At 42.1% G+C, this 13635-nt stretch overlaps 2 protein-coding genes across 2 annotated transcripts in view; one reads left to right on the top strand and one right to left on the bottom strand.

Moving 5' to 3' along the window:
• The window catches only part of Nrap (nebulin related anchoring protein), a 358082-nt gene that overhangs the window by 73187 nt on the left and 271260 nt on the right, over positions 1 to 13635 (top strand). The window lies entirely within an intron of this gene.
• Positions 1 to 13635, bottom strand: part of Nhlrc2 (NHL repeat containing 2) — a 58369-nt gene that overhangs the window by 20439 nt on the left and 24295 nt on the right. Inside the window, exons 3-5 of the mRNA XM_006978437.4 lie at positions 12531 to 12986; positions 8817 to 8938; positions 6644 to 6773 (exon numbers count right to left, since the gene is read on the bottom strand). Coding sequence (XP_006978499.1) covers positions 6644 to 6773; positions 8817 to 8938; positions 12531 to 12986 — 708 coding nt within the window. The remainder of the gene's footprint in view (positions 1 to 6643; positions 6774 to 8816; positions 8939 to 12530; positions 12987 to 13635) is intronic.

The raw sequence follows: 13635 nt of genomic DNA, 5'->3' as shown, positions 1-13635 counted from the left end.
TATTTTCCTAAGAATTGATAGCAAACATCATATTTAATGATGAAACACTATGAACACACTCCTGCCAACAGAAATGAGATAAAAACAACAACAAAAACCCTATCATTACCTCTATATAACATCATATGAAGGCCTAGCATGTATAACAAATCAAAAATGCAAATATTATAAATGAAACTGCAAATATCAGCAGGTGACAAAACTGTATATAGAAACTGCCAAGGAATGATTAGAATTCTAAGTAAGGTTAGGGATGCGATCAGACAATGAACTTTCCACAGACTGACAGAGCATGTTTGTAATGGTGCCAGAAAACACCACACAAATATACACCTCCCGAGAGATCATGTGCCCTCTTCACCAGAGTCACCACTGTGGGACACCACCCACAGTCTGGCTCCCCATTGTGTTTCTTGGGTTGTAAGCCCTGCTGTCACCCTCCTTGACACCTTTTCTCACGGGCCACATACAATTCACTAGCAAATTCTGTTGGCTCCTCATTTAAAATGACGAATTTGATCAGTCTAAGGCGCCATCAGGGTGACTCAAGAATTACATCTAAACTGACTTGTCACTCTGTTCACACCTAAGAATAGCCCGTCTTTTTCGCTGGGTATGTGGAGCACACTTGTGATCCCAGCACTCAGGGAGCTGAGGCAGGAAAATCACAGAATTTAGGAAACACAGCCAATTCCAGGCCAGTCTGTGCTACACATGCGAGACCCTGACTCCAAACAAACAAAAAGAAGAGAAGCGTGACACAGGAAAGATGAACTGTTAGACAGGTGAGTCAGGCAAATTTCCCTGTCGACTTCAGGAGTCTTCAGAGGCTGTCTTCACAGGAGCGCTGCTCTGCTGGTGCCCATCTGACCGAAAGATCCACGTGGCCTCCCTCTGCTGTCTGGTTCTCTAAATGGTCAGTGCAGCTCAGGTGACTTACTACACACACACACAGGAGAGCCTGCCGGGTGCCGGAACTCGTCTGCTCTTGGCCTGCACACTCACTTCCTTTACAAGTCTGAACAGTGAGGTTGGCGCAGATGCCTGGCTTGGACCCTCCCCTCCTTCCTCCATTCACCTCTGACCCGTGGACACTCTAGCCACTGTATCTAGGTCCATTTTCATGCACGAGATACTCAGATGTACCTGCCATTTTCTACTCCAGGACACAGAACTAGTATTACCCCTTCTAATGTCTAAAAAGTTTTTTAAAAGGTAAAACATAATTATCAACAGAGATTATTAAAATAGTTTAAAAATAGGAATAAACTCAAAAAAAGAAATGTAAAAAAAATCCCAAAGTCCAGCTTTGAGAAACTCTGCCTTATTTTAAGCTGCTGTGTGCAGCCCCCTCCTGCTGGCCCCTATGAAATCTGTAGTGTGCACAGAGCTGTTTCCACAGTTCTGAAGACTCCTATAAAGCTGCCTGAGTCTCAGGGAAAAGGAGCAAAGAGTCACCCCAGGGCACAGGAAAAGACCAACGACCGACAGCCGGGGAGGGCATTAGGGAAAGCTCTGTGCGTGGAGGGCTTCTGCACAGTAGAGCCGTAGAGGGGGAAGGGCAGAGGAGCACTCCTCTTCCCAAGACTGGAGCACCGAGGACAGCCAAGTATACAGAGAGCAGCACCATGTGGCTCCTGGGTACTGGGTGACGGAAAGAACCCTGGGGGTAAAAATGACACCATCCAGACCCCATTTACCAAACTAGAGTCATCCACCCAGCCCAACTAGAGGAACTGGAAGGCTCCTGTGCAAGCAATAACCTTGGCAATGATAAAACCTAGCCAAGCACAGCTTCCGCCCAAACTGACTTAATTCCCCACGATGACATCAGCACTGCTTATCACAGCCGTTATAGTCCTTTTCAAGATTACTGACATGTAGTCAGTGATGAGAAGACAAACAGGACAGCAGAAGAGAGGAAGAGGGGGAGAGGAAGAGGGACTGTGGATGACCATAACACCCATTTGTGAGGCACAAAACCAATGAACTCAATTGTTAAGTGTTGTCCTGAGACTCTGACTTAGTCTGCCAAGGACTGAGGTCTGCCAAGGACTGAGAAGAGAGAGCCAGCCTCCCTAAAGGATGGGAGGCTTCTGCAGAGACCAAACCCAGAACCAAGAGCATTAGCAGAAATGGCTCCTCTTTAAAGTCATGACACTAAAAATGAGACTCCTTCAAACAGGGCCGTCAGCTAACAGACATGGGAAGGAAAGAATTAGTGATCCTCAGACAGATCAAGAGGAGCTACCAAAACAAGGAGAAGGGACGGGAAAGGAAAAGAAAGGGTGTGCACAGGCACTGGGACCGAAAGCTGAGGTGTCTGACCTGAGAAGCGGGAGTCCACCAAGTCCTAATGGGACGACGTACTCATGAAACCCTCCCTCAGGCCTCAGCGATCTCTGCAGGAGAGAAGGCGGAGGAAACACATGAAGAGCCAGAGGGGAAGCGAGGCCCTCCAGACCCACAGAACTGATGTACACAGGAAGACAGTGAGAGCACAGGACCTGTACACGGTAAGACAGATGGGGCCCAGCACTGAGACAGGGGGGTGGACACGGAGTTCCCACTCCAACCAGGAAGCGATCTGGAACTGACGCTTGCTTGCTAAAGAAAAATTAGTTTTTTCATTGGAGTCTCACTGGTCTACAAACCATACTCCAGGATGGGCCCCACGCCTAGCACTACTATTTCAAGGCATTACAAAGCAACCCATTTTTCATGTTTTCTTTCTGATAATTCTGTCTTCCCACTTTCCTGAATTATGATAAAATATAAGAAAGTTTTATAAATTTTTTGAAACATCAGAAAAGAGCTTAAGAAGAACCATTTTCTGGAGCTGCTGATGCTTTCAAGTTTTTACTGTAACATGCTCGGGCAGTTCCAGGGCCTTATAGTTTAGAGATGCACATGCTACTGAAACGGGATGCAAAGGTTGTTCATAGTTTGAGTAGAGTCCTTTAAAAGCAGACCTAACAGCCGGGCGGTGGTGGCGCATGCCTTTAATCCCAGCACTCAGGAGGCAGAGGCAGGCGGATCTCTGTGAGTTCGAGGCCAGCCTGGGCTACCAATTGAGTTCCAGGAAAGGCGAAAAGCTACACAGAGAAACCCTGTCTCAAAAAAAAAAACCAAAAAAAAAAAAACCAAAAAACCCCAAACAAACCCAGAACTAACAACAAAAAGGAGAAACTGACTTTGAAATGCATTTATATTTCTTAAAATAAAAATACTTATAATTGTGTTATGACTCATCATTATAATTTTTTTTTTTTTTTTTTGGTCTATTTAGGTCTGTCTAGATCAGCAATTTGGGTCATGACCCCTTTGGGGTCACATATCAGATATTTACATTAAGATTCCTAACAGTAGCCAAATTACAGTTATGAAGTAGCAACAAATTGATCTTATGGTTGAGATTCCCACAACATGAGGGGCTGTATGAAGGGTCTCGTACTACAAAGGAACCACTGATCCAGCCCAACAATTATGCTCAATTCAGCCAAGAGGAAGTCTACTAACTTTCATCTACTTGTGTTTCACAGATGATCCTTGGAGTTTACAGAGAAACAATCTTAACGAGATGAAACTTAAGACAGGTAAGAAAAAGACCAATAAGGATACAAAAGAAAGGTGTGTCTCAACGTGAGGTGACGCCGTCACCTTCGCAGAGGGTAAATTTGTCTCTAACTTCCCTAGTGATCAATCCGACAACACAAACAAGAATGGCAGTCAAAACATTCTGGAGTGTAAATTCAATCTGGAAACAACATAAACAACCTGATCTTTGGAAAATAGTATAGCTATCCATTTCACAAAGATCTAGACAAAAATTCTCCAGTACACAATCAGATGTCATTTGTAAGTAAAAAACTAGAACATTATAAAGTCCCCCATGGGGCTGTATTTTGAGCTAATATGAAATAAATATGTACATATAAATATAAATGAATACCTTATGTTTATTGTGGACATATTTTAAGTGACATCAAGCAAATATGTAATTTAGTAAGAACAATTCATCCTATGATCCAGTTATCAAAGAATTATACATTAATATAGGTTAGGACTTTAAAGTAATTCAAAACTTTAGTTATTAAATGTTTTGGGAGTAACATGCCACTCTGAAAGTCTTATGAGAATCGGGGTCACCCAGTAATTTATAGACATTTTATAAAGCCTACCCAGCAGTGACTTGATATATACACCTCGATTAGTTGGTCCATAGACAACTTATGAACTAGCATGGCCACTGAGGGAGGTCCTTCAGACAGCTTTCAAACCACACTTTCTGAGCTAGCAAATGCTTAAGTGCTTTTAGACTACTTCTCTTGTCCATTTTCTGGAGTAAAGATACGTCTTCGTTACTTTTCTATTGCTGTGAAGAGACACATGACCAAGGTAATATAAAGATAGTTTATTGGGTACTTGCGTACAGTTTCGGAAGGTCAAAGTTCATGACCATCATAGCAAGGTACACAGCAGTAGGCAGGCAGGCATGGTGCTGGATCAGTAGTAGCTAAGAGCTTAAATTGGATCCATAAGCAGGAGGCAGAGAAAGCACTAACTGGGAAGGGTGTGGGCTTTTAAAACCTCAAAGCCCACCCCCCAGTGACACCTCCTCCAACAAGGCCACACCTCCTCATCCTTCCCAAACAGTTCCACCAACAAGGGATCAGGCACTCAAGTGTGAGCCTATGGAGCCATTCTCATTCAAACCGCCACAAGATGTTTTCAGAACTAAGTTATATGTAGAACTATGAGCTGAACTAAAGCAGGACTTGAAAACTAGGATTAATAAAAATGCATGTCTCAAATGCATTATCACTTGACTTAGAACCTAACAAAATATCTGTCAATAGTTACAATTTTTCTTACAGCACAAAAATGGGCATACTCTTAATACCAAGATAAACAACCAGCAACACGACACTACAAAGTACAACTGAAAAGCTTTTAGGATAAAACTTAAAATATTGCTTGGCCATTATGTAAATCTAACTTAGTAAAGTACACTGTAATTTTAAGCAATGCAAATTCTGATAGACATGATATAAGTTGAACATTTCTGTATCTACATCCTTTCCAAAGACAGCCTCGTGGTGGCAAAGTATACATCCCTGTTTTCTGATTTAAAACTCGCTTGTGTGCCTTGTGTTTCTGTTTTACTTTTAGATGCCCTGGAGCTAGAGTTATAGGTGGTTTTGAACCACTCAACATGAGTGCTGAAAACCAAACACAGGTCCGCCAGAAGAGCAGCAAGCACACTTAATGCATGCCAAGTCTCAATTCCCACGCTTTGTTCTAGTAACAGTAGGCAAGTAGATAGACTATGAGCACAGTCTTACAATACGTATGATACAGCTTATCCTCTTGGGTTTTTTCCCTTCTGTCAAAAAAAAAAAAAAAAAAAAAAAAGCTACATAGACCACACAAACCAGATATAGACTCAAGACACAACCTGAGACAAGTTCAAGTTGGCTCAGGCTAAGTTGACTCAAATAAGGGATTAGGTGTGATGACTCTACCTAACATAGCATCATTGTGATAATTACTAATTGATACAGAAGACATAAAAAGTGGCAAATACAAACACCAGTAACTAAATCATTAAATCGTATATATAAAGCATAGAGTTTTACCTTTCTTGAGAGATGGTGCTAGCATAGCAAAGCAAGAATTCTCAGCACAAAGGCATTCAAATAAGCCAGCAAGATCACACGAACCATTGGATTTCAAATTCTAGTTCCGATGATTCCACTCTCTCTCTGTCTGCTATCAGACATGTAGATAGCAACCATCTCATCACTGCTGAGGGCCAAGGACAGGAAGACTGGTGCTTCTTCTAGTATGTTGATATACTTTGTGGCTAATACAGACCACAAAGACAATATATGTCTCATTTATGATCAGCATCTGTCTAACTCATTAGGGCAATATTTTTAATCACTCAAAAGATGCTATCCTATTTCAGTATTCAGGAATTTTTTTTTTTAAATGAAAAAGATAAGTCAGCTTCCTCTTTGATATCTCAGTTTCTTTTTCAACTGAAGTAAGCAAACACATTATTAAGTGATAATCCCTTATTTAGAGAATCTCTGTAGTTTCTGAAACTAGAATCCTATCAATTTAAGAATATTTAGAACTACATCAGTTGGAAGATGCAGATTAAATAAAATTCTTTAAATTAGAACTTAAGTGTGTACTGAGCCTGACCCCAGAGTAAGCCAGCTAACCAGCCATTCTTCTTTTTTGTAAAGTATAATGTAATGTTATATAAAACAGGCATTCTATTTGTGTATCTTATGGCTGCCTTGGCTTTGCATATCAGCAAGCTCCAAGCCATAAGTACAAGTATATAAAACAAGCTACATAATTAATCTAAACATTTCAAGAATATTTTTAATTAAAAAAATTAGATTTTTTTTTTTTCCAAGACAGGGTTTCTCTGTGTATCCATGGCTGTCCTAGAACTGGCTCTGTAGCCCAGGCTGGCCTTGAACTCATGAGATCTGCCTGCCTCTGCCTCCCAAGTGCTGAGGTTAAAGGTGTGTGCCACCACTGCCTAGCAGAAAAGAAGTTTGTAAAGACCAGATCTTATTTTTAGTAGCAGAATTTGCTGGCATCGGCTGCTGAGCTCTCGTACCTGAGGTTCCAACCACGACGTCCCAAGGGGAGCTGATGGGCTGCTTCTCCCCTCTCTGTCCCCCCTCTGTATCTGTCCCTTGAACGCCAACACCAGCTATGGTGCTCACCGTCTCAGCTTCTAGGTCAATCTATAAGAAATTCAGTAAGCTTTTATTCAATGCATGTTATGTACACAATTAGTCCCTCTCATTTCCTAGTAATAGAAGGGAATGAATTACCAACATACACCTCATGGATGAACCTTAAAACATCAAGCAAGACTGAAGAAGAAACCATCTATTGCTGGATTCTATTTGTGTGAAAGGTTCAGTAAGGGCCTATCAATAGACAGAAAGTTGATTGCCTCGAGCTGGGAATGGTGATTATCTTTGTGTGACAATTCTTAATTGGGAGCTGAAATATTCTAAAAGCAATTTAAAGTTATGATTGCAAAACCTGTAAAACTGATTTAAAACTTGTGAGTTTTATACTTACATGGGTGACTTTTCTGATAGTGTCACAATAAAGTCATCAAGATAATCATGTGCATAGGTCACTGATGTTTTTCAGGGTCACATGCAGATAAGCATATCAAAACGGTTATCTATGGTTTGCTCATGTCCGTGAATGGCAAGGGAAGGGCAGAAAGGGGACATAAGCTATAAATTGGCCAGCAGTGGTGTCACACAGCTTTAATCCCAGCACTCGGGAGGCAGAGGCAGGTGGGTCTCTGTGAGTTCCAGGCCAGCCTGGCCTCCAGGCTGTGTTCCAGGACAGCTACAGCTACATAGAGAAACTTTGTCTCAAAAACCAAACCAAACCAAAACAACCCTATAAGTTAATAAGAATGATTCTAGACAAAAGAAGGGTGAGACAATGATGTTTGTGTGTCTGAATGTAAGAGGATAATGAGCTCAGACATCTGCAAACAAGGTCTTCAAGTAAAATACAGTAACTATTTCTGTGAAAAAAGAAAGGCAATTCTGTTTCCTGTCTTCACAGACACTGAGTCATGTCACACAGAATGGACACTGACGTTAGGAAATCCAGTATTTCTATGATTACACTACTTCAATAAACAGGCATTTGAATGAAGCGCCTTGTCCAATACCGGAAGATCCAGTAGTGAAGCAGGAGAATGGGGCATGAGTGATAGAGGGCATGTATTTGTGATGCTCCGACCAGTTGTCTATTACCTCAGAGAACAATCAGACATCTATGACAGAACTATAGAAGTAACTCCCCAAGAAAATTATTCACAAGAATGCACCATTAAGAGCTCGGTAATTAAAACCACATCACTTTCTGTAACCTATACACAATGATATTAATGAAGCGTTGCCTAAAAAAAGTACTTCTTGATCAAATAAATATTCCCCCTAACTACCCTCAATAATATATTAGCGTATTCAACTGTCTAGGAAGTTTTCAAGACTTAAAAAAAAAAAATATCCACTATAGTTCTTTAAGTAAGAATATATATTTATAAAAATATATAAAAATGCTTCATTAAATATATACATACATACACACACATATAATTTGTTAATAAACTTAACAAATATCTACTGAACATTTTAACAGGCCAAGTTCTATTCAGCAGCAGAGAAAATACATTGCTTCTATCAAGCTATACATCACAGTGGACATCATTACAGTCCAGATGTGTATGTGCTATTATGTGTGTATTAGGTGCCAGCTCTGCCAACTGAATGAGGATAAACGTCAGTGTTGAATGAAAGTGAATTATCACAAGCACTGTGTTTACCTAACAAGATAGATCACAGGCACTTTGATTAGTTATTTTCCAAATTTACAATAGACTATATAGATAGCCAAAACCACTACAGGTAGGAAGTATTTAAAATAACTGGGTTTATCTATAATGGAAATTGACAGTCATATTATTCCTGTGACTAATACAGAATAAATAAAACCTGCAAAACTTCTCTGGAAATAGTCTTTGCAGTCCAAATTTGAGTAAGAGTCTACTGATGGAGAATCTTTTGAAACCATAATATACTTCTTCCTCTCCTCCTCCCCCCATCTTCCTTCTTCCTTAACACAGGGTCTCATGGAGCCCAGCCTGCCCTCCAGCTTGTAGCATAACCAAGGATAACCCTGGACTCCTGATAATCATCAGGGTTTCTTGACTAGGACTATTAAAATTGTAACTTAAAATGGAAAATTACCTTTCTTATAAGGTGGTTTTCAGTGTCGGCCACATAGATAGCATTATTCACGATAGCTACACCCTGTGGAGAATTAAAAGATGACTCTGAAAACATTCCGTCTTTTCTTCCAGGATTAGGTCCTAAAAGACAAGATATTTTTTTTCACATTACTTCTAAGTAATATCCTCCAAATACATAATTTAAAAACCTGCCTTTAATGCTGGAATTTTTAAAAATAAACAACACAGCATTTCAGTATTTCTATCTAAAAATGAAAATGTGAGGCTGGAGAGCTGGCTCAGCAGTTAAGAGTGCTAGCTGCTCTTCCAGAGGACAGGATTCAACCCCAGCACCCACACGACAGCTCACAACTAGCTGTAACACCAGTCCCGGGCATACGATGCCCTCCTCTGGCCTTAGAGGGCACGGCACACACGCAGTGCACAGACAAACGTGCAGGCAAAACATCATACACTAAATTAAAATTTGAAAATGAAGATGTTCACTATTTTCCTCTATTTCTCTATGTCTATGCTGGGTAGCATACAGCAGAAGAAAATAGTTTTAAAAGCATTTTAAATACCTGCTACCTAGACTAGAAAGTTAAAAATAACTTTAACCTTTCAGCAGCTAAAGGAGGATTAAAACATATTTATGTATATGTGTGTGCGTGTGTGTTTGCCTGCATGTATGTATAAACACCATGTGCGTGCCTGGTACCCACATGAAGGTCAGAAGAGTTCAGATCTCCTGGAACTGCAGTTACAGATGGCTGTGAATTGCCATGTGGGTGCTGGAAATGGAACCCAGGCCTTCGGCAAGCATAAGTGCTATTAACCATTGGGCCATCTCTCTAGCCCCCAAAGGGATGACTTTTTTCAAAAACAATTTGGACAATAGACTCCTTTGATAATAAATGAAACTATATCTACACTCCAAACTGCTGTGAACAGCACTCCACCGTGAGCGCCTCCCTGTCTCCCCAGGAGTCAAGAAGCCCAGGGGACACTCCTCCCTACCCCGGTCCACGGTCCTGAAGTCGTCTAACACTCTCCAGTTCTGGAACACCACAGCTCCAAGGAGGGGCAGTGTGACAGGGGAACACACAACTTCCCCAAGGCTCTAGGTCAGGTCACACACTGCTCTGCAGACTTCCACTGCCATGCACAGCTGGCAGAGAGCTAGTGTACTTGGTGGCTGGGGAACGAACAAGTCCCATTAACTCCCGGCGCTCACTTTCTCGAGCTGGTGGTCTGGGTATGAGCTTTCTGTAAAACAGAACTAATAACACCCAGATTCATGGCACTCAGGAGAGAAAAATAAGGAAATGTAGGCAGTGTGCTCAGAATGAAGCCAGGCATGTGGCTTGCCACCATTACTATTAATACAACTATTGTTGTTGACTTAAAGAGTTTTACAGAAAAAAACAAGACATGGGGGAAGAGCTCTCTGGTCAGTTCAGATCTGAAGTACCGAGCACTGCAACCTTCTGAAGATCCATGAGACACTGCCAGAGCAAAGTGCCCACGAAACCTGACAATACCACCACTGACAAAATGGGTTAGTCACATGAAACCAGGAGTTCTTGATGACATGTGACCAAAGAATTCATTTTAAAAACTTAGCTGGGAGCCGGGTGGCGGTAGCGCTTGCCTTTAATCCCAGCACTTAGGAGGCAGAGGCAGGCGGATCTCTGTGAGTTCAAGGCCAACCTGGTCTTCAGAGCAAGATCCAGGACAGGCACCAAAACTACACAGAGAAACCATGTCTCGAAAAACAAAAACAAACAAACAAAAAACTTAGCTGGGGCTGGCCAGTTGGCTTCACAACTCAAAGAGCTTTCTCTCAAGCCAGACAACCTGAGTCTGACCCTCTGACCCACACTGTGGAAAGAGAGAATCGATACCTATGAGCTGTCCCGTGGCCTCTATGGAGAGACACAAGCACCCTTCTACTCCAAAACACTCAATAAATATATAAATGTAAGAAATAATATTAGGTAGGTGTGGCAGCTTATGCTTGTACATCTTAGCAAACTGGAGGCAGGAGGACTGCTGTGAATTCCAGGTGAGTCTGGGACACAGTCTAGAGACAGAGACCCTGTCTAAGACCACCTAGTTAAAGAGCATGTCAAGACACAGCAGCAGTCTGAGGCACATCTGAGAATACCATTTGCTGATGTTTTCTGTTAACAAAGAACATTGTTGGGCTGGGTGTGGTGGCACATGACTTTATTCCTGGCTTAAGAGGCAGAGGCAGGTGGATCTCTGTGAGTTCCAGAGCAGACTGAGCTACCTAGAGTTCCAGGCCAAGCAGGGTGCAGAGTGAGACCCTGTGTGAAGAAAGACGAGCACTTACCCACACCATTTTGAATGTTATATTGAAGTCTGGGTGGGAAGATGGCTCAGTTGGTAATGTGCCTGTGGTATAACCATGAGGATCTGAGCGTGGATTGCCAACATACACAAAAAGCTGCCCATGGCAATACATGCCCTTAATCCAAGAAGGCGGATCCATGTGAGCTGAGGCCAATCTGGTCTACAAAAAGAGTTCCAGGCCACCCAGGACTTCACAGTTAGGCCCTGTCTAAAAACAACAGCAGCAGCAGCAGCACAGAGTGGTGGGGCTAGAAGTCAAAGCAAGCACACCTCTGGAGTTCAGGTCAGCAAGCCTGCTCAAGCCTATGTGCTGCAGGTTCCCTGGGAGACCCTGCTTCAGAAGGTAAGGCAGGGAGCAATCGAGGAAGACACACAGCATCAACCTCTGCCTCTGTGCATGCACATGTGTCAGCAAGCAGACTCACATGAGCATGTACATATACCACACACACCAAGACCCACAAAGACCAGTAAAATTCAAGACATTTTTCAAGTAACAATTCTCATAACTGTCTGTTACAAGTGAAAATACCAAGTAGCACAAATAAAAACAGCCCCACAAAACAACACATACTCGAATAAAATAGCAAGCAATGACACAGAGATGAGACTATCTTGGCACACTATAACAAGCCACGGCTGAGGAACACAGCTGATCTACTTCCTATGCTAGGGATGGGACTGGCTGTGAGGACACGACTCCTTCCCCTCTGACTAATTTGTTGTGGCAGGCCAGCCCAGATAAGCGGGTTAGTCTGAACGTACTTAGGAGAGTTCACTAATCTCGCATATGGCAAGCAGAGGCCCATTCTCATCTAAGGCAGGGAGGTATAGAACAGGATGGCCTGTGCTCTCCTGGAAAGGGCAGGGATCCAGATGTTCTTAAGGATGAAACAAGAGAAAAGTAAAATTATGTACAAACCCTAGCCTGGTTATTTTATAATCTAAATACCAAGTTTCTTGGTCACTGTCCTGAGTTCTTGTCTTGAAAACTATATGGAGATGTTTTGTTAGAAAAGAAAACATGAAACTTCCATTTAAAATGTCACTGAACTAAAATTTTGGCATATTTCCACGAACAAATAAATGTGACATTTTTATTTAAAAAAACAGGATGGAAAACACAAATATACCTAAAAACTATATAACTTAATGATTTCCTCCTTTTGACATGGAGCTTCTGGGTTTTGTTTGTTCTGAAAAGGAAAGGGAGGTTAACTCAGATACCACAGACGAAATAACAAAATAACTCGGTGATAAAGTCACAAGCCAATTCAAGCTGCTTTTGTATATTTACTTGCACTATTTTTAAACTGAAAAATATATTACATACCATGTTAGAAGCAAACCTCACCTCCAATGCTGTACTGAATGTGTCCATTTTTCTGAATGACCAAGATTCTATGGTGCCCAGTGTCTGCTACCACCAGTCTACCGGTAGCGTGGTCTGCTGCTACTTTGCCAGGGAACAGCAATGGTGACGGTGGCAGAGACTCTTTGAAGAGTTTTATTCCGATTTTTCCATCTCTGATCTGTCCCCTGTCTTTGTAATACTTTAAAGTGATAGAAGTATATGAAAATAGTTTATCTTTGTGTCCCTCTCCAATCAAAGAAAACAGCATGTTTCCACGAGGTCCCAGTATGACCAGTGTTGGCCAGCAGGAGACTTCAAGCTCCTGCCAGAGGCTGGCGTCTGCGTCGTTAACCACAGGGTGGGTGATGTCGTATCGAAGGACAGCACTCTTGATATTGTCCAGGACCTTTTCATTTGGAAACTTAGCTGAGTGAACACCGACAATCAGAAGACCATCTGAAAAGGGAACGTGTATGTTAGACATTATGAAATCTTAAAAACATCACCCACACATTAGTCTGGTCATTAATATAAATAATCAGCTCCAGAAAGAACTACACAGTACATTTAATTATATTTAAACATGTGAATATAAAATTAAAAGCTCTAAATCTCAGAAACCTTGATCTCTACTTACAAACACGTCGGTCTAGACCCACATTCAGCATTAGAACTCTGCTTTTCAGGTAAAGTCGGCCACAGGGCAGACAGCAGAGCAGGTCAGGAGTCCAGGGTTAGCGGCCAGAAGTGAAGCCCATGGGCAGCTAACACTCCAACTCAAACCCACTGCCTTCTGGGCAGAGCAGCAGCGAAGCTGAAGAGTGTGGGGACTCACTGAACTACACACACACACACACACACACACACACACACACACACACACACACACACACACACACACACACACAACGAAGGAAGACCGGTAAAGCACAACAAATGCTGAGCACTGGGAACTGAATTCCTGCCTGGACAGAAAAGGCAGCTAAGGAAGAGCAGAGGGGCTGGGGTGGCTCAGTGGTTAGGAACTTGCTTCTTTCACAGACACAGTTTGGCTGCCTGGCACTCAGATCGTGGCTCAAAACCATCTGTAACTCTGGGTTCAAAA

This window comes from Peromyscus maniculatus, chromosome 1 (assembly GCF_049852395.1).
Source record: "Peromyscus maniculatus bairdii isolate BWxNUB_F1_BW_parent chromosome 1, HU_Pman_BW_mat_3.1, whole genome shotgun sequence".
Classification (NCBI taxonomy): Eukaryota; Metazoa; Chordata; class Mammalia; order Rodentia; family Cricetidae; genus Peromyscus; species Peromyscus maniculatus.
The sequence above is the reverse complement of the archived record's forward strand: the minus strand, read 5'-3'. Positions and strand labels throughout refer to the sequence as shown.